The 18,578-nt window shown below is 39.1% G+C and overlaps 4 protein-coding genes across 5 annotated transcripts in view; 3 read left to right on the forward strand and 1 right to left on the reverse strand.

Annotated features, from left to right (window-relative positions):
- Positions 1-3,343, forward strand: part of LOC117948733 (nucleobindin-2-like) — a 9,786-nt gene extending 6,443 nt beyond the window's left edge. The window contains exons 12-13 of the mRNA XM_034878538.1: positions 316-355; positions 1,860-3,343. Coding sequence (XP_034734429.1) covers positions 316-355; positions 1,860-1,969 — 150 coding nt within the window. The 3' untranslated portion in view covers positions 1,970-3,343. The remainder of the gene's footprint in view (positions 1-315; positions 356-1,859) is intronic.
- Positions 2,792-8,035, reverse strand: si:dkey-10o6.2 (uncharacterized protein LOC100124608 homolog). The gene is made up of 7 exons (XM_034878539.1): positions 7,780-8,035; positions 7,100-7,224; positions 6,951-7,017; positions 6,225-6,372; positions 5,232-5,374; positions 4,582-4,692; positions 2,792-3,937 (listed from the first exon to the last, which is right to left on the reverse strand). Exons 1-7 carry the CDS (start codon positions 7,930-7,932, stop codon positions 3,761-3,763), a joined length of 924 nt encoding a protein of 307 aa, XP_034734430.1. The 5' UTR covers positions 7,933-8,035; the 3' UTR covers positions 2,792-3,760.
- Positions 8,036-8,121: 86 nt separating this feature from the next.
- On the forward strand, positions 8,122-13,686 carry LOC117948731 (patatin-like phospholipase domain-containing protein 2). Of its 2 annotated transcripts, none has more exons than XM_034878534.1 (9): positions 8,122-8,151; positions 9,244-9,476; positions 9,782-9,847; positions 10,581-10,790; positions 12,200-12,260; positions 12,420-12,602; positions 12,730-12,874; positions 12,987-13,082; positions 13,307-13,686. In XM_034878534.1, exons 1-9 carry the CDS (start codon positions 8,139-8,141, stop codon positions 13,629-13,631), a joined length of 1,332 nt encoding a protein of 443 aa, XP_034734425.1. In that variant the 5' UTR covers positions 8,122-8,138; the 3' UTR covers positions 13,632-13,686. The 2 variants fall into 2 exon arrangements, with proteins under 2 accessions (XP_034734425.1, XP_034734424.1); XM_034878533.1 differs by lacking the exon at positions 8,122-8,151 and adding an exon at positions 8,249-8,435.
- Positions 13,687-14,512: 826 nt separating this feature from the next.
- On the forward strand, positions 14,513-18,376 carry LOC117948735 (patatin-like phospholipase domain-containing protein 2). Its single transcript, XM_034878540.1, has 5 exons — positions 14,513-15,019; positions 16,472-16,704; positions 16,830-16,895; positions 17,735-17,944; positions 18,134-18,376. The coding sequence occupies exons 1-5, from the start codon at positions 14,815-14,817 to the stop codon at positions 18,221-18,223; spliced, it is 804 nt and encodes a 267-aa protein (XP_034734431.1). The 5' UTR covers positions 14,513-14,814; the 3' UTR covers positions 18,224-18,376.
- Positions 18,377-18,578: the final 202 nt, after the last annotated feature.

Here is an 18,578-nt window from a genome sequence, read left to right on the forward strand (position 1 = left end):
TGGCATGATAGACACTTCCTTGTAGCAGCACTGTCACACACAAACACAATTGAATTCAGTAGATTGGGTGCAAGTACAGCACCGTTTATCGCTGCCAAGTCTGAGCAGTGTGAGCAGGCTTAAGCAAACAAAACCCAGATTCAGCTGTTTTTATCCTGGCTTAAGGGATGTAAAGGCATGTCAACATGGAACTTAATGTGCAGTTATGGTCCTGCTGTGCTCTTACTAAATATTTACCTTAATAAATTGAGAAAACGATTCCCATGTATTTTGTGACACTCTAACATTTTCCTTTTTTTCTCTCTCTCTTCTCAGGCAGTAGAAGAAATGGAAAGGATAAAAACGGAGGCCAAACGTAAGTTTAACATAGCAGAGAGTTGACTTAACTTAATTTAACCAAGGAGAGTTGACAGGGAGCTAGGCCTGGGACCAGATTCAGGTTGTACCGTGATCTTAAAAAACTCAAGGTTTCAAAGCCACTTTTCTTTTCAATGTTCTTTCATTCCGTCCCCAATATATGAGCTGTTTTTATGATTGTTCAAGGACAGAAAGTACAGATTAGTAATACGTCTTCCTGCGAGTGTGAAGTGTTTTAATATCAATGGAAAAAAAGGTTAAAAAAAAAACAGCTGTAATTGCAATACCATGAAACCGGGATAATTTTGCTGAAGGTTATCATCAAACCCGTATACGCACAGTCCTTTACACTAACACTCACAGTTAAAGGGGTGCGCCTGCCATTTATTATTACATTTCTATAAAGTTCAGGAACTCACAAGAGATATTTAAAAAGACTGGTCAAAATCAAAGTAGCAGGGGCCAGGAATCCTGAATGTTAGTCCCTAGTATGAGTTAAACTAAACTACATCATTTACTAAGTGAAACTACAATTCCCATAATTCCCAAAACTTTGGAAACCTCCCTCTAGAACCACAGATGGATGGAAACGGATTATATTGATTAACTGTTTCCACAGGGTTTTCCTTGTGACAGGTAAACTAAATGTTTTTAGGGTTGCACGATGTTGACAAAATGTGAAACTGCGGTATCTATTATGAATATTGAAAAATTGATATTCATTTTGATATTTTTAAACATACAGTGATGCTCAGGAATTAAAATAGCCCCATATCATCACATACCCCTCACCATACATAGAGAGTGGCATGGTTTTATTTCAGTTCGACTAATAGCTGGTTGGATTTGCATTGAGAGATTATTTTATGGAAAGTATCCCATGCCAATCTCTATGTATGGTGAAGGGTATGTGATGATATGGGGCTATTGTAAGTCATATTTGACTGGTACAATTTCTTCACTTACACAGTCACTCTATTGAAATATGCACGCATGTGGTACACTCCATAGGGTTTGTCACGTAGTGGACCTGTGCGCTGACGTGCACTAACAAGTGGCACAGTAACTGGCCAATGAAACGTGATCATTATAGAATTTCAAGTGGGTTCTAAATCAAACACAACTAAGAAACACAGCGCTCCACAAGATATACAAAATACTGACTGCAACACTTTAAAAATAATATTGCGATATTGAGATGGGTCTTGCACCCCTAGTATAATATTGAGAAACGTGATATTGCGATAACAATATTGGCTCGATACATTTGCACCCCTATACCTTTTATCTGTAAACCAGTGGAGTGCCCCTTTTTAAAGATGCAGTATTGAGACATTTTCAACTTCTGCTTCCCTGCAGTAGTAGCCTCCAATACTCAGCTGCCATCTGGAGAAATGCAAATGGGCAGGGGACAATTGTCCTTAACTAGGATTGTGATTATTAGCTTCACAATCACGTAAAGGCCACTCATTAACTTGTACTAATTAACTCTCTTTTTCCAGAGCCCAGCGGAGTAGCTGGAGGTGAACCAGCACCATTTGTACCAGGAAATAGTCGACCAGTGCCCCCTGGCCACCAGCAGCCTGATGTACCAGTGCCAGGACACTCTTAGCGGGCCTCAATAGTCAATGTACTGTATGGATGCCAGTGAGCGTGCATGTGTGAGTTCACCTTGTAATAATTCAAATTTTCCAGTTTTCTTTAGGATATTTAAAACACCACTTTAGAAAAATGTGCCCAAATATCAAGAGCACCTAAGAAAATCTGATTTCAGGCTGCAGCTTTGGTGCCAGTGCCCCTTATGCCCATTTGGGCTGCATAAATCAGAATTGTGGAGCTGGTCCAGTTATTTTGTGAACAATCAACCCTTTTGTTTTATTTCGTTTTGGTCTTTTATCACAGCAAGGACTTTGTTCTCCTGGGGAAGTGGTTTGGGGAGAAACGGCAAAGCCGGAAAAGTGAATTTGTTTAGTGCACACTGTAGGTCATTGTCACTGTCTCTCAGAGGAAATACTTTGAAAATGGTTCATTTATTTCATTAAAGAGAGCTGATTATTGCATATGAATGTCAAACTTAACTTAGTGCTGCTAGCTTAAGATTGAAATGGTCCTATTTACATTTAGTAATGTAAAGGTTAGACAATTCCTCACATTTACTTAGAAGAGCAAATAGTCTGGATCTATAAAATATTTAATTCTTTAAGTTGCATTTTGTCTTTTTAATTTTCATACTGGTTTCATTTTAAAATGGGACCATGTATGTATGTGGGTTTAAAACATAGACTATCAACAATATTTCAAAATCACATTTGATTTTGTTCTCTTATACCTCTGTTGTTGGGAGGGCTCCAGACAGCCGCAATTACCCAAAAATGATCATCCGTTATCAGTTAGTTGTTGTTTATGCAGACCGTTTGTTGTAAAACTCTTTGTGAAAATTTCCTGAGCTATTTTTTTTAAATTATTATTACAAAGTTTATACCAATATAAAAGGCATATGTCCTGTGGACCAGATGATTGAAGAACATATTTAGTTTACAGATATACGTTACATATTTAAATCTTTTAATTTAATATAATTGTGCTGGTGTTAGAATGATAATTGTATGGATTCCAAAGTGGTTTTATGTGTGTGTTAATATTGGTGATTTCTTTTTTTTTTGTCTTCATGGTAGAATCATTTTTAATTTATTTATTCTCTACGCCACTGTAATGAAACTGCAGCAGGTTGAATTGGGACTTGTCTCTGTCATAGGTGATGGGAAATTTTCATTAAATTACAGATAGAGTCACATGGTTAAAACTATGTTCATTATAGATTAAAACAACAGATCAGAGATTGAATAAGGTCTTAAAGATTAGTAATCTTTTGAGCAATTGAGGTGCAATAGACAGGTTATTATGTCCCTTTAAATAAATTCTCCTGTGAGAAATTCATTAAGCTGTTGTACAAGGTTTGAATGTGAATAAAACGAATGAGCTTGCAGGTTTCAGGTTTGTTTCTCTTTTAGTCATAAACCTTTACTTCCTGACATCATCCAATTCAAAATGTAAAAAGAGTGTGGGCTCTATAGTGACATATTGATTATTTTAGACAAAACTAACTTGATGACAAAACATGAATAAATTCCAGGTATAGATCAATCAATTTGTAGTATGTTATTTTAGGACCATGAAGTAAAAACCTAACACTTAAAAATAGTCTAATAATACTACTTTCATAGCTTCTCGCCTTGATTATTGCAACCAGTGATAAAATTGTATTACCCAGTCTTGTCTCCAACTAGTTCAAAACACAGCAAGCAAGAGTTTTGACAAGCTCAAAAAGATCGAGCATACAACTCCTATTCTTGCCTTCCTACACTGGCTGCTTGTTTTCTACAGAATAGGGCGGGGTAGAGATTCAGTTTCCATACGAGGCATTGAAGCGCTCCATGAGGTAGTCGCCTCCTATAACTGTGGGGTATTTGTTGGAGCCATCGCAGCAGGTGATCAGGGCCTCATGATCCGGCTGGACGAAGAAAGCCAAAGACTGACGTGTACTGGGGTCTCCAGCAGGGGGCAGCAGAACTCTGTGGACCTGATGGAGAAGGGCCAACTGAAATTAGTATATAAAAATACATTCATGCTTAACTTACACATGTCTTTCTTCCTACGGCACAATTCTCTTCTTCTATACTTCTAATTATACTGGGATTTGTGTCATCCTAGCATTTCTTAAAGGTCCCATATTATGCTCCTTTTAAGGTTCATACTTGTATTTGGGGTTTCTACCAGAACCTTTTTACATGCTTTAATGTTTAAAATACTGTCTGTCTGAATATACCTGTATTCACCCTCTTTATGAAATGCTCCATTTTAGCGCCTGTCTCTTTAAGTCCCCCTCCCCAAAAAGCCTAATCTGCTCTGATTGGTCAGTGTTGTACGGGTCTTCTGAATTTGACCTCTGCAATTTCTACACATATACAGACACACACATATACACATATATATATATATATACACATATATATATATTAAAGTTGTGACATCACAAGCAAAAGGAGGACCTCTTGTAGACCAGTTATGCCTTGAACTTGTCTTGTTAAATCCCATGCCCATAATTCTTTTTCCTTGTACTTATTTTTTTGTTTTCAAGTCATTCTCATACCGTTGCAAAACAAATCACCAAAGCTTTTTTATTAAGATGTGATATACATCTGCAAAAAGTTTCTCTCCACTTACCACAGAGACAAACTGATCATTGGTCCAGCGCTGCATCAGGTCAGCGACATTGATGAGGGCCGCTCCGGGGACGGAGGGAACACAGATGAATTCACCTGAACGTTTTCGCACCTGAAGGTTAACAAGTGTCAGGTGGCTTACACCCCTGAAGATGTCTTTGACAGTAACAAATATCAAAACAAATTTCCAACGTTCTGGTATAGTAATCCTCAACTTTAAAGACAAAGGTTAAGCAGTAGTTTGTAATTGTCTTGCATCCAGAAGTGGAGATGTCAGCAGTTGGGCTGAGTACCAAATTTGATCCTATTTAGGCACCGACCAAATATCCTCCTTAGTATCGAGTATAAAAAATGCCTCCTCATTCAATACCAAATTTGAATACCTTAGGAATAAATCTCATCAACGTAAGTCAGCCAATAAGCATGTAGCATGCTTCTGCCAGGATCTAAAATTTCTGTGAATGTCTGTCTGATGGGGCTCACGTAGAAGCTGAAAAATAAAAAGATTTGTGCCATAATGTGTAATATTCTAATTTTCTTTTGTTAAAACGTATTTTGTATACTCTTTCAGGAACCAGTATCAAACTATTGGAATGGGTATCAGTATCGACATTTTATGTAACAATACCCAGCCCTAGTCAACGGTGTTACCTGCAGACCCTCAGAGCTGCTAAACAACAGGGTGATGCTGCCATAGTCGGAATGTTCTCCACATCGCAGCTGGCCCTCCTTCACTGTCTCATGGTTTACTGGAGGGTAGTACAGAGACCGCAGTGTTGTGCCATTCTCATCAGCTAGAGGAGACACAACAACACTGTTAAGACCTGCCTGCTATTCTAATATCACAAGAGTTTACAGTGGGCCTGAGATTGAAGAAAAAGAGGGTACACTAAGGTTTGGCTGGCTGAGAATATATTTAATAGAGGTGCTGTTCCAGTAAATATGAGTCACTGTGGAAGTCCAACATTGTGCTGCTGAGTGAGAAGACTGAGCTAGTTTTTAGAGCAAGGACAGTAGAGCTGCAAGGAGTTAGTCAGCCAACTATTAAAATGGATCGCCAACTGTTTTGATAATCGGTTTGACATGTTTTTCCACACATAAAAAGTACAAATTCTCTGAATATGTTCCAGTTTCTACAATCCTCTGTGACAGCAAACTGAAATATCCTTGAGTTGTGGACAAAACAAGACATTTAAGGACGTCATCTTGGGCTTTGGAAAACACTGATCCACATTTTTCACGATTTTCTGACATTTTTAGAGCAAACAGTTATATTGATTAATTGAGAAAATAATCATCAAATTAATCAACATTGGAAACAATCATTAGCTGCAGCCCTAAAGGAATGTTTAAATCCCTAAACCAGCGGGGAAATGTTTGTCTAGTGGGATCTGCATGGACAATGCTACACCTCCCTACAAACTATCAGCTCTGTGGCTGTGAGCAGATCTTTGTTTTTAACTGCTCAGCAGAATACAATTTGGCAAATGTGAGATGTGCCACACATGCTCAGAGGACTGCATTCTCATACACAAAGGATCTCAGTGTTGCCACACATCAGCTGATCTAGACGCATTGACTGTCCTCAGCTTAAACCCGGGCAACAACACTACACTCCAGAGTAGGAGTGGCGAGTGTACATACTTCCTATTAAACGGTGCGCACTCAGGAACACCTCCGGGTTCAGACCCAGACTGTGGGCCATCACCCTCAGCACCCGTAGACTTAGCTCTGTACAGCGCTGGAAGAAAGACGTCTGGATCTCCTGGAACCCTTTTATAGACGGCCATTTCTACAGCAGATGAGAATGGAATTAGATCCTCCCAGATGTTGGATTTCTGAGGATGACACTGATATTCATATTTGAAAGTTAAAAAATCTATTTATCTGCAGTTTTGAAATATGGGCTGAGCAGGACACCGGAAGAAAAACATGGCATTTTTATGGGGGGAGTTTTCCTGATCTGAATCTAGGGCCTAAGGATAGAGGGTTCCGTATGCCGTACAGATTGTAAAGCCCCTTGGGGCAAAGTTGTGATATTGGGCTACATAAGTATAATTGACTTGACTCTACTCTCTAAGGAACGTGTTCTGGGAGACTGTTTTTTAATGACATCCAATATATTTCAAATATGGCAATTATTGTGGCGCAATTTCTTGTTTGCTATATTTCTTGTCTGCTGTATCTGTTGATACCATACCAAATATCATCAATCAGGCTGCAAATGGAACAGAACGTTCTCTGGTCAAATAAAAAAATAAAATAAAGTTACTTGTACTTTGATCTCCAAACTAATACAGAATATGGTTATCTTGTTTCTCTCTCTGTTGTGTGATCAAAGTCTGACAAGCTTAGATAATAAATCTTTACAATGTCAGGGTTTAGTGAAGCATGGTTGAATGCCTCCTTAAGGTCTCCCGGCCGACTTGGATTCAACCTGAAAAAGAAAAAGTTATTTTTATTTAAAACAATTGTGCGGGCAAGCACACAATGACTTGTGTTCTTTTTCTGATTCCTACTTCTCCATCTCCAGAGACACCCAGCCGTGGTTGGGATTGAGGCCGAAGCTTTTCCTGCTGAAGGGTTGCTTCACTTCGTCTGGCTGCAGGAAGAACGTCTTGGATATGGCCATAACACGGTCCACCTATCCAAACGCACCAGCAGAAAAGATGCATGTCTACTTTAAGCACTACATTTGTCTGAGTTTTTTTAATTTCTTTTCAGATTTCAATATTGCAGGCTCATCCTGTCCAGTGAAAACCATGTATCTCCAAATTTAGTGATTTTGACTTTGAACGTTTTAAGAAACAAAAGGATAAATTGGTCCTTAAGGAAAATTGGATCAGCTGGAAAACGCAGTAACAAAGCTGAAAACACAGCTGTTTTGTTGACACCATGAAAAGCTGAATTTAGAGGTACAAACACACAATGGTCCTATAGACAATATTGCATTGCTGTAAATTAGACTACCCAACAGTACATAGTGGAGCATACAGCGGTAATATTAACCCAAAACATCATATAAAACTAACTTTCACTTACACATATTTTACATACATTTCACATCCTTTAAGTAGGCTACTTTGTGTAACTGACATTTTTACTTTAGTAGGCTACTGCAGTAACTACAGCTTTTCTTAGTACGTTTTCCACCACTGCAACAAACCAAACTAACTTTCACTGGATTTGCTATTCTCACCTCCTCCTGGGTGATCCCTGTGTTCTTCAAAAAAACAAAACCAACTTCTTCAAAAGCCGTTTTCAAATCTTTGCTTAAGTTTTGTATCTGGTCGTCAGTCACATCTTCCTTACTCAGGCTGTATGCGCCAAAGTCCACCACTGGAATGCTCATTTTTTAAAAGTTGTTTCTGAAAGGTATGAAAAGTAGTCTACAGGATATAATAATAACAACAAACAGTAAGTAGGGAAGTTACTGGCAGTGGCGGCCAAAGCATTCTGCTATCATGTGACCTATTCCAGCCAATAGGAAAAAGTTCCCAATCAAACTAAATATAAAATGGGAAATTACACAACAGTTGGATATCTTTGTCACTTTGGATGATGTTTGCAGGTAGAGTGAAGGTAGCAGTTGGCCAACAATAATCCCCATCATTTTACATTCCAACAAGATTTTAGTTAGTTTCTGTGGTGAAGTTGCAACTGAGAAGATGCTTGATTTGACGAAAGAGTGGAACATCTCCTTCGCAGGATGCGGTTTTATGGGGGTGTATTATATTGGCGCCTGCTCCTGTATCCTTGAACGGTTCCCTCGCTTAATACAAGACGCCTCTAAAATCTGTGGAGCGTCTGCAGGTGCTGTGACGGCTGCTATTATCTCTGTAGGAATCCCCCTCGGTGAGCTGAAAGTTCCTTCTCGACTGACCAAACGTCATTCAAAAATCTGCCAGTTTAACGCTGCGTTGATAATTGGCAAATTGCTGGCTTGAATTTAACAATGTTCAAGATGCTATTTAAATCATTACATTTTAGTATATGATTCGGCATAGATGTGATGCACTTCATAAGACACATTGCGTGTACATTGACCTCATTAGTCTCCTCATGGACATACACCAGAAAGACTTTTGATCCGTGGAATTGTTGCTGTTTGCATTCTTTTTTGGACAGTTTAGATTTTCTGAATTCCAAAGTTAAAAAAGGGTAACCAACCTGTGCACAGTTCAGATATTATAACAAGAAATGCCAACACAAAAACAAACTAAAGAGAAAGAACCATCCTTAACACTTGGATGGGCAGAATCTACAGTGTACATGTGAGATGGGAAACCTTCTGTCCAAAACTGTAGGCCTATTAGTGTTATATTCTGTATTCATTGGCTCACCAAAGAGCCCAAGATGCCACGATTGAATGTATTCATTAAATCTGAGAACCTGCTCCAGATATTACAAAATTGTGTGTTTTATTTTCAGCCAGGGTAATCTTAATTTCTTTTAGTTGACAGAATAACTTCTAGTTTTAAAATCTAAAGTCAGGGTTTCTATTTTAAAACTGCATCTGTAGTGTTCAGCTGTGAGTTTCTAATCATGTGGAAATGTTTGCAACCGAACAGATCCTGAATAGTTCTATTTAGAAAATAAACTCCCAAGTTTCCAGTGCAGCATTTCTACAATACATGCACTCTAATTACTGTTCTTTGTGCAGAGAAAAGCTGTGCTGATTTGATGCTTCTTACCAAAGAGGGAAGGAAGCGCAAACTGGGGCCCCTGCACCCAGCTTTCAATATGTTGCAGATAGTACGAGACTCTCTGATGGAGTGCCTTCCAGAAGACGCCCATGTTCGAGCCTCTGGGAAGCTCTGTGTGTCCCTGACCAGAGTGTCTGATGGGAAGAACAAACTAGTGACAGAGTTTGACAGCAAAGAGGAGCTTGTTCAGGTATATTTTACAATTTGGGAGGAAAGCTAAGCCTTTTTATCCAGAGGAAACGCTTTAGTGACTTAAAAAAGATGCAACTGAGAAATATATGGGGGCTGCACCTTCCTTGAGAAGAACTGGAGGAGGGATTTTTTCCAATAGTTTACGCTCACTTTTTTTTTTAATCTTGTAATTTTAACCATCCCTTTCTCTTTTAAAATAAGACTTAAAATGTTCTTAACTATTGTCAACATTTTAAAGAACTTATTGTTTGTGTAACCACCGAGTTTCTGTAAATAGTTTGCAGTAATGTCCGCCTTTTCCAGGCCCTCGTATGCAGCTGCTTCATCCCGTTCTACTGTGGTGTGATTCCACCTACTTACCGTGGAGTGGTGAGTGAACCAGCAAGCTAGGACATGCAAAGTTTTCTCTTAAACCTGGGCATTTATAGTGAGCTTCACTCAGTCGGTCAACGTTCCAGCTCAGCATCATTTAGTACTCTTTATGGGGAACAGTGTATCTTGAAACTGCATCTGGAGTGAGTTTATTGCCACGTCCTGTGCTTAAATCCAGGCAAAATGGTTTTACTGTTTTTAATGATTTAACTGTTTTAAACTGTAATGGTGCACATGTTTCTTAACCTCAACTTATCTGTGTTGTGGCCCCTGGTCTAGGTGTAGTAGACCTATCCAGCTACCAGTACCAGCACACCCCTAAATGTTCAAATTCTGGCATATAGGGAAAGAGTTGGCACCAATGCACATGTAAGGAAATGCGCAAGCCCTTAAACCTAATGGAAAAATGCAACAAAATATTTGACCACAAACTACAGCCTCTAATATTTTGGAAGTAAAACCTACAGCTCTTAAACACAGCGTCACATAGTTTAGTTACTTTGTGTTACTTTATTCTAATCTATACACTCAATTCCACTATTCCACTCTTTATACTATACTTCCACAACTTATACTTGCTCAACATTACCTGTCAGGTTGATTTAGTTACTGCATGGTATGTTTATTATGACATCTTCATGATAACAGTGTATGATATATTATAAGTTAAATTGTGCCTTAATACATTTCTGGTTCTACCCACTGATCAACGTCCTCATTTTCCACTCAGCATTATGTGGACGGTGCGATCAGTGACAACCAGCCCCAGTGTTACACAAAAAACACAATCACGTTCTCTGCGTACGCCGGTGAGAGCGATCTTTGCCCTCGAGATAGCACGGTAATCTTCCACGAGGTGCGCTTCAACAACGTCAGCATCCAGGTCAACTCGGAGAACGTATTCAGACTCACCAGCACCTTCTTCCCCCCGCCGCCGGAGGTGAGACACAGGCAACTGACCCAGCTGCAGCAGTTAAAATATGTATATTTCTTTAATTATTTCCATTGGTTTTGCTTCTTTAATATCTCATCACAGTCTACTTGCACATACATTAAACCTGAAGTCTTTTTCATGCAACCATTTTTTTTTTTAAATCCGGGACATCTCTAAGCGTAGGACAGCCATTAAGTTCAAGTATGATGTCATATGCACCTTTTAGTACGGAGTACCACAGCAGTGATATACAATATGCCTTTTGCACTCTCTCAGCATCAGTCAATAGTAACAGTTCTTAATAGCCTTTTGAAAATTTCCAAGATTCAGAATAACCAAGCACAGTAGACATTGTGACTAAGTTCAAACCACAGCCCTCCTTCCTGCTGTGCCATCGTTCAGTAGCCTTATTACCTGAGGGAAAAAACTATCCCTAAAACGTGATGTGCGCGTTGGGATGCTCTGAACGTCTCCCTGATGGAAGGTGGGAGAAGAGATTGTGTGCAGGATGACTAGAATCCTGCACAATACCTTGTTAGTACTTAGTACTTAATTTCCAGTCAATGTGTTGGTGCAGTTCAAGTGGATCCCTAATGATTTTAGATGCAGTTTTGACCACCTTTGTCAGAAGATTAAGGTCATGGGAAGTAGCCCCACCAAACCACACTACAATGTTGCCTGTCACTCTACTCTCAATTGTACAACGGTAAAAGTAGAAGTTAAGGGACATACTAGATTCCTTGAGACAGCTCAGAAAATAAAGCCTCTGATGTGCCTTCTTCATGGCACACCTGATATGAAACAACAATGTGAGGGAGTCTGAACATGTGGATGCTTAAGAACTCAGAGATGATGCAAAGGAGTCACAGCAGTAGGCCTCCAGATTCCTCTACAGTGAGTCCCTATGCTATTTGACAATCTTAACACTAACCACTACGACACTTATGGGCCACCCATGTGTTTTGAAGGAGATTAAAACATATTTCCTTTTTTTATTATTAAAAGTCTTAACAGGAATCTAACGTCATCAACAAATATAAATCCAACCTTGATGATAGGCTTACCGGCCTATAGGTAAGGTATCCTATTCACTGTGCTGGATGCATGGTTTTATATTAAAACATGATTTATAAACTCATGCCAACAAGTATTATTATAGGCTTTTTTAATTGCTTAGTACTTTAATCAAAGAAAGGTATGTATAAAGGTTTTAGAGCACTTACACATTATGTTTATGTTTAATATAATTTTATATGATATATGTAGTAGGTGGTCCCTGCTTGTCTCTCTTTCAGCTGAGGGGTCCTTGGCTTAAAAGTTTAAGATCCCGGAAATAGATTAAGCAGATTTAGCTTGCATCCTCACCCAGCACCTTTTTTTTTAAATTAAACATTTATTTATTTTTAATGTCACAGGCAATGGCTGAAATCTGCCAGCAGGGCTACATCGATGCTCTCCGATTCCTACAAGATAACAGTAAGGACATGTTAATGGGGAAGGGGAAAAATAGGGGAAGGTGGGTAGTTTTTTTTTTATTATTAGTTTTTATTATTTTTTTTTTAAATAATTCTACTGGCAGCAGCATTCCAGTCCTTCTTATTGCAAAAATTGTCTAAATTTTTTGTCCCATCACAGACCTGATTAGCACCGATAATCCCATGAAGAGTTTGGAGACAAACTGTTGTCAGTGTAAGGAGAAGGATTGGGCCGAAGAGTCCAATGAGGACGCACAGCAGAATGGACTGAAACCACATCAGAAGGGACACTGGTGGCTGGATCCACAGCTCGTAGAAAACCTCCCAGTTGCCTTAAAAAAGGGTAAGGAAAGGACATTGAAGGGGGGCTGACCTGGTTTTGATCAGCAGGGAAATCCTCAGTTATGCTTCTATCTGTCATAAAATGTAATGCTGTAAAACTAAATATGTTTTAACATTATTTGTGTTAGTGTTTTGTGAGGCCTGTAGGGAGGCGCATACTAAGGATGCTGGTCTGTTGTCGCAGATGACCGTCTACCTGCCAAAGAAGGTGACATCCCATCTGCAAATGCCCAGTGCTCGACCCATTGACTCAGCCTTCTCTCTAGCCCAGAGGTACAGTATATTAGCCAGGCTTTGTTCTACCTGTTACAATACCATCATCCAATTAATTTCTAACAGGCTTGCAACCCATCTAGCACTATCTATCTCCTCTGTTCTTTCTTAGACTTGTGGACTGGATCCCAGATGTACATAAGGAAATGAGCTGGATTTATGGCATGGCTGGAGACATGTGCAAAAATGCTTGGAAGGACAAGGACAGGTATGCAGTGTAATCATTTCTTCTGTCTAGATCTTCAGAAATGTTTAGACGATGTCATGCAAATGAAATGCCTTTGACAAAAAGAAAATCAACCTCACGCTTGGCTGTACTTTGAGTTAATGCCACCGTTGTAAACTTTTTGGAGAAGTGGTGGACTGACACACAACAGCTGACTGCCGTTCCTCACAAGATGAATCATTTTCTCTACGCTGTACTATTTCCAGTGAGTCGTCAAGACTGCCACTAAGCCTGAATCAGAGACAAGACGCAAAGATTCTCCCAATAGATTCAGAAACCACTCTCCCCTCCAGTCTTACTCTCACCTGGAACACAGCTGAGGAGTTGGACCACATGCCTCTGACTCCACCTCTCACACCCATCGTCAGCCCCACCTCTGGGTTTGGTGAAGCTGCCACAGAGTCTCCTAAAAGTGCAGGTGCAGGCTGGGGTTTGGGCAGAGCTGTGGGGTGGATCCGAAATATTACTTTTGAGCAAACTTCATACATCAAGAAAACTGATGATTCAGTGTCTTTTTCTGCATTCAAGTAACTCTATTGGATATTGTACTGACAGCAAAAATGTTTAATAAATTATTGCAAAAAGACCCTTTTTTTTTGTGTGTCAGTATCAAAGAAAATCATAGTTTTATTTCAGTTAGACTAATAGCCTATTTGCATTGAGAGATGATTTTATGGAAAGTATCCCATGCTGATCACTATTTATGGTGAGGGGTATGTGATCTTTCAATTCCAAAGGCCAAGTGGACTTTATCAGGATGCATAGTATCCTGAATCCATGAAATAACTGGCCTTTAATAATAAGTCTGCCTGCCTCTATGGGAATTTGACATGGGGGTATGTATACTTATGCCCCCTGTATTTTAAGGAAAAACAATTATTTACTTACAATACATTATTCATTCACAAAGAAAATTGGTGTCCTTAAAGGTGGGACTTTAACCTCATTTTTTAATTAAGGCATTAAGATTTTTTTTTCTTTTTTATTCCTCTTTTTAGTCAACTTAAGCATGGGCATGTAAACTTATGAGAACCACTGTATATTTTGGATCTTCCTAAAAAAACAATTGATACACTCTTACAAAAGAAATCCCTCTCAATAATTACTTATGACCCTCTAGAAATGTGTGTCAGTATCTGCATAGACCCTGCCCACGTCCTCCATAATAATTCTAAAAACAAACATAAAAAAGCAGCTGGATCTAGAAATTAGAATAACAATCCAGTGAATGGGGAAACCTGGACAGGCTGGATATAAATTGTTTCCATACAGTAAGTAGCTTCATATAATGTATTTCAAACTTTTACTTGTGTTTCTATTTGTGTGATGTGCAACAAGTCAAAAGTGGATTGGTACAAGTACAGCAATCCCTCTGAATAACATTGCTGTCCCCCATGCCCCTCTTTGTACCCATTATGTTGGTTATGAAAGTAAGGTATGAAAACAGCATCACATGTCTTTCAGCTGGCATAAATACACTTAAAAAGGTGAAGTGACGAGCCGGTTTTCTATTTTGAAACGTGCCATTTGAACCTACTAAGTTGTGCAATACTACAGCACAGCAAACTGAAGCACGGACCATTTCACCTGTGGAAGTAGTAAAGATAAGACAGTGTTTACATCTTGGTGAATATTGAAAGAAATCCAAATGCACCAGCTGAACTTGGATAGATGATTGGAAAGACTACAGAGAATACATAGTGGATTCAAGTTGATGGAAACCTCAGAGAAAATGTTTAACTGGGACGAGGAGTGGAACATCTCTTTTGCAGGCTGTGGATTCCGATGTATTTACTACCTGGGAGCTTTGGCCTGTATCCTTGAGCGGGTCCCCCAGCTGGTTCATGGAGCCTCTAAGATCTGCGGAGCTTCATCTGGCTGTCTCGTGGCTGCAGCTCTGGCTGTTGGGATTCCCATCGGTGAGTTTACTGTACATTTGGCTGACATTTGTTGATTGTCTCACAATGATCTGAACTAATTTATTCATTCATTCAACTTTTATTTGAAATTGAGAGATCACTGAGGAATGACCCTTATGACCGAGTTAGTTACAAAAACCAAGAAAATCAAAAACAAGATATACACTGACAGACAAAAAGGCCTACCATCCCATTAACATGTTCCTATTGGAGAAAAATAATTTGATTGACAAATTAGAAAAATAAAGTTTTAAAATAATGTGTATTTGTAAAAAAAAACAAAAAGAAACTTGCAATTTTGGCAATTATGGGACTACTTCATTCATTATGTAATGATTTGTGTTTGTTTCCTCGCTTTATATGTATTTAAAATAAACAACATCTGACCCCAACTTTGCAGATAAATAAGTAATTTCTTTAGAAGTTACTGTATTACTTTATTGGTTTCAGTTATTAGTGAATTTAGACTAAAATATTACTTAAGTTGCAGTTTGGCACAAACAACCCCTTATACTGCCATCAAACCACCAGTGCTGTTTTTAAGGTTATCTTCCCTAAATAACCTATTTGAAAAAAAGTTTTTTTCTTGCATATGTTTTTCTTTTATTCATAATCTATTAGTCTGTCAGCCCTTTATTGACAGTGTGATATTATTTATATTTTATAAACATTACTCATATCTGCCACATTTTCTTCCTGTAGTAATTACAGTGCCATGTTTTTAAAAAAGGTCAGCAATCCGTTATCTCAGGTGTTGTCCCATATGTTATCGCAAGTGCTGTTATGGATACCATACCTGGAGTAAATATTGTACTTGGCAAGTTTACTACTGACACAGAGTTCATGCAATAGTAAGAGCAAATTCCAGAGGTTACGTCAAGTGTAGCAAAGCAAAGCGAGGCCAAGTGACAAAAACACACACACAAACAAATAAGAAACAACTATTTTAATAATGTAACAAGCTTAAATTTTAATGACAAAAACCACTATAACCATTAAAGCAACAGGAAGGAAAAAAGAGATGAGAAACAAATCAGCTATAAACAAGGGTCAATTATTTCCTATATTACCCAGAAAGCAGTTTGCAGCTCTAAGAGAAGGAGCCAAGTTAGTCGGGGGTTATGTTTTCAAAGATCCAAAAGGATTGCAATATAGCTAAAGAATACATGACACAAATATCAAAAGTTAATTTTATTAAAGGTTTAATGCTATTAATGCTTTCTTTTTTAAGATAAGTGTGGGGCATGTTAGGCTTGTATTTTTAATGGACAGATGGAGACATGAAAGGGGAATGACATGCAGCACAGGGCCACATGTCAGAGTTGAACCCCCCAGCCTCTGCATCAGGGAGTAAACCTCTATACATGGACGTATGCTCTAGCATGTGAGCTAACCAAGAGCATCATGTTATCAATTCTAACTCTGACTGATTTCTCCAAATTTCCTCCTCAGAGCAGGTCTGTGTTGATGTTTTGACCGTGGCAAAAGAGGCTAGAAAACACACGCTGGGAGTTTTCCACCCGACATTCAGTCTGCTGCGGACAGTCCGGGACAACCTGTTGGAGAAGCTTCCAGCAGACGCCCACCTTCGGGCCTCCGGAAAGCTCTGCGTGTCCCTCACCAGACTGGCTGATCGGAAGAACGTTTTGGTGTCAGAGTTTGCCAGCAGAGAGGAGCTCATTCAGGTAGAGTGGAGAGCTAAGAGAGACAGTAAAGGGTTGCAGTCTGGTCACAGCATCTGTTGTGAGAGTATGCCAGGACCTGAGGGTCCGATATCTAAGGTTTTGTCTTGAATTGTCTACTTTTGCAGGCTCTGATGTGCAGTTGCTTTTTTCCTGTTTACTGTGGTTCCATCCCACCTTCGTACCGTGGAGTGGTGAGTAGGTACCTTACATTTCCAAAGTTTGATTTTTGTGAGAGGATTAGAAAGAAATGGTTATTCAATATGGTTTCTTCTTTACTTTAAAGCCCATATAATCAGATTTTAAAAATCTAAATTAGTATTTCTGGAACCCACCTACTTAATTTTGCACAGGGAGAAGGGTAAAAAAGTCCAACTAGCAAACCAGGGACTATTTTGTTTTAGTTATTACTCCTGGTGAATACTTTATTGACTTTGTTTAATACAAACATTTACTGTCACACAAGGAGAAACGTTGCTGTGATTTTACATATATTCTTGTATGGGTTATATGTGATGTAATGTGTATGTATTGTGTGTGTGAGTTTGGATGCCAGGAAGAATAGCTAACTGCTACGGCATAACCCAATGCGGACCTTTTTAATAAACAACAAACAATAAATGATTAACAACACTAGGTACCAGTTTCTTCACTGATATTAGCTTCAATCGCCCAGCATGCATTGCAGCCAGAAGGTAAAGTTAGGGGTACCATCCAAGCTTTTTCTCACGTCTTTATGTTGAATATTTTCTCTTTAATGACACTCGAAAGTCATAGCTAAATATTTACGCTGCTTCATTAGAAGTTACAGAACGTACTCTGGGTAATGTAGGAAAATCAGTAATTGAAGTAGAATACACAGGCCGAGGGGAAAGCAACCCAAAAATATTTGGTGAATTTACTGATATTTACAAATATGTCTTAACTATGCCTGGTAATACCTATTGTATGTAGACAAAGATACTGTGCAATACGCATTCAGCAGGGCACAAAAATAGATTGCTTGCAGTCATTTCTCTTTATTTTTCTTTAGCACTATATAGATGGAGCCCTGAGCAACAGCATGCCTCTGTTTGAGCAGAGAAACACCATCACCATGGCCCCGTTCTCCGGCGAGAGCGATATTTGCCCCACAGAGGGTACATTCAACTTCTTCGAAGTGCACTATGGCAACGTTAGCATCCAGGCCAACGTCGGCAATGTGCATCGGATCTGTACATCCTTCCTCCCTCCCACATTTCAAGTGGGTGCTTTTTCTTTAAAACAGTGTTGTTGTTTTTTTAACTTAGAGCTTTCACAGTAGAAAAAAATCTCTTGTTCTCCTTTTTGTCACAAATATATTAAAAGCAAATGTATCCTGAGATGTGTAAGTAGTCCTCTGTAATGTAAAGAAAGACCAAACTAACCTTCATGAATGTTTAATCTTTAACAGAAGCTGGCTGAGATCTGCCACAATGGCTATGTGGATGCTTTTCATTTCTTGAGAGAAAGAGGCAAGTCCCTCCATGTTCATCCTCCTTGAAACTGAGTCTTTGAATTTTCTGGTTCTCACCATGTAATGACAACTAATACATGTTCTCAGTCAACTGTCTGTTATAGATCTGCTTGGTACACAGTGTCCTCCCCTCAGTGTGATGGCGGAGACGGACACGGTCAAACCTGCTTGTTGTCAGCCTGTGAAGACACTTTTGAATGGACCAAACCCACATCAGGAAGATCATAGGTGGCTGGATGTGAAAGTCATAGAGAACCTCCCAGTTAGCCTCAAGAAAGGTAAAGGGAGGGGGGCAGGGGGCAGCAGTTGGCGGGTTTTTAAGTCAAACAAAGGGTTTAGTTGGCTTCAAAAGAGGGTGAGCGGTAGAATTAAACGTAAGGTA

The sequence above is a fragment of the Etheostoma cragini genome, chromosome 8 (assembly GCF_013103735.1).
Source record: "Etheostoma cragini isolate CJK2018 chromosome 8, CSU_Ecrag_1.0, whole genome shotgun sequence".
NCBI classification, from domain to species: Eukaryota; Metazoa; Chordata; class Actinopteri; order Perciformes; family Percidae; genus Etheostoma; species Etheostoma cragini.

Excerpts from the sequence above, each read along its gene's own strand:
- si:dkey-10o6.2 (XM_034878539.1), bottom strand. The coding sequence starts at position 7,932 with ATGAGCATTCCAGTGGTGGACTTTGGCGCATACAGCCTGAGTAAGGAA. Across the intron at positions 7,225-7,779 it reads CAGGGATCACCCAGGAGGAG|GTGGACCGTGTTATGGCCAT; the intron begins GTGAGAATAGCA and ends GCGTTTGGATAG. Across the intron at positions 5,375-6,224 it reads TGCGCACCGTTTAATAGGAA|CTGATGAGAATGGCACAACA; the intron begins GTATGTACACTC and ends TGTCTCCTCTAG.
- LOC117948731 (XM_034878533.1), top strand. The coding sequence starts at position 8,249 with ATGCTTGATTTGACGAAAGAGTGGAACATCTCCTTCGCAGGATGCGGT. Across the intron at positions 9,477-9,781 it reads GCAAAGAGGAGCTTGTTCAG|GCCCTCGTATGCAGCTGCTT; the intron begins GTATATTTTACA and ends CGCCTTTTCCAG. Across the intron at positions 12,261-12,419 it reads CCGATTCCTACAAGATAACA|ACCTGATTAGCACCGATAAT; the intron begins GTAAGGACATGT and ends GTCCCATCACAG.
- LOC117948735 (XM_034878540.1), top strand. The coding sequence starts at position 14,815 with ATGGAAACCTCAGAGAAAATGTTTAACTGGGACGAGGAGTGGAACATC. Across the intron at positions 16,705-16,829 it reads GCAGAGAGGAGCTCATTCAG|GCTCTGATGTGCAGTTGCTT; the intron begins GTAGAGTGGAGA and ends CTACTTTTGCAG. Across the intron at positions 17,945-18,133 it reads TCCTCCCTCCCACATTTCAA|AAGCTGGCTGAGATCTGCCA; the intron begins GTGGGTGCTTTT and ends AATCTTTAACAG.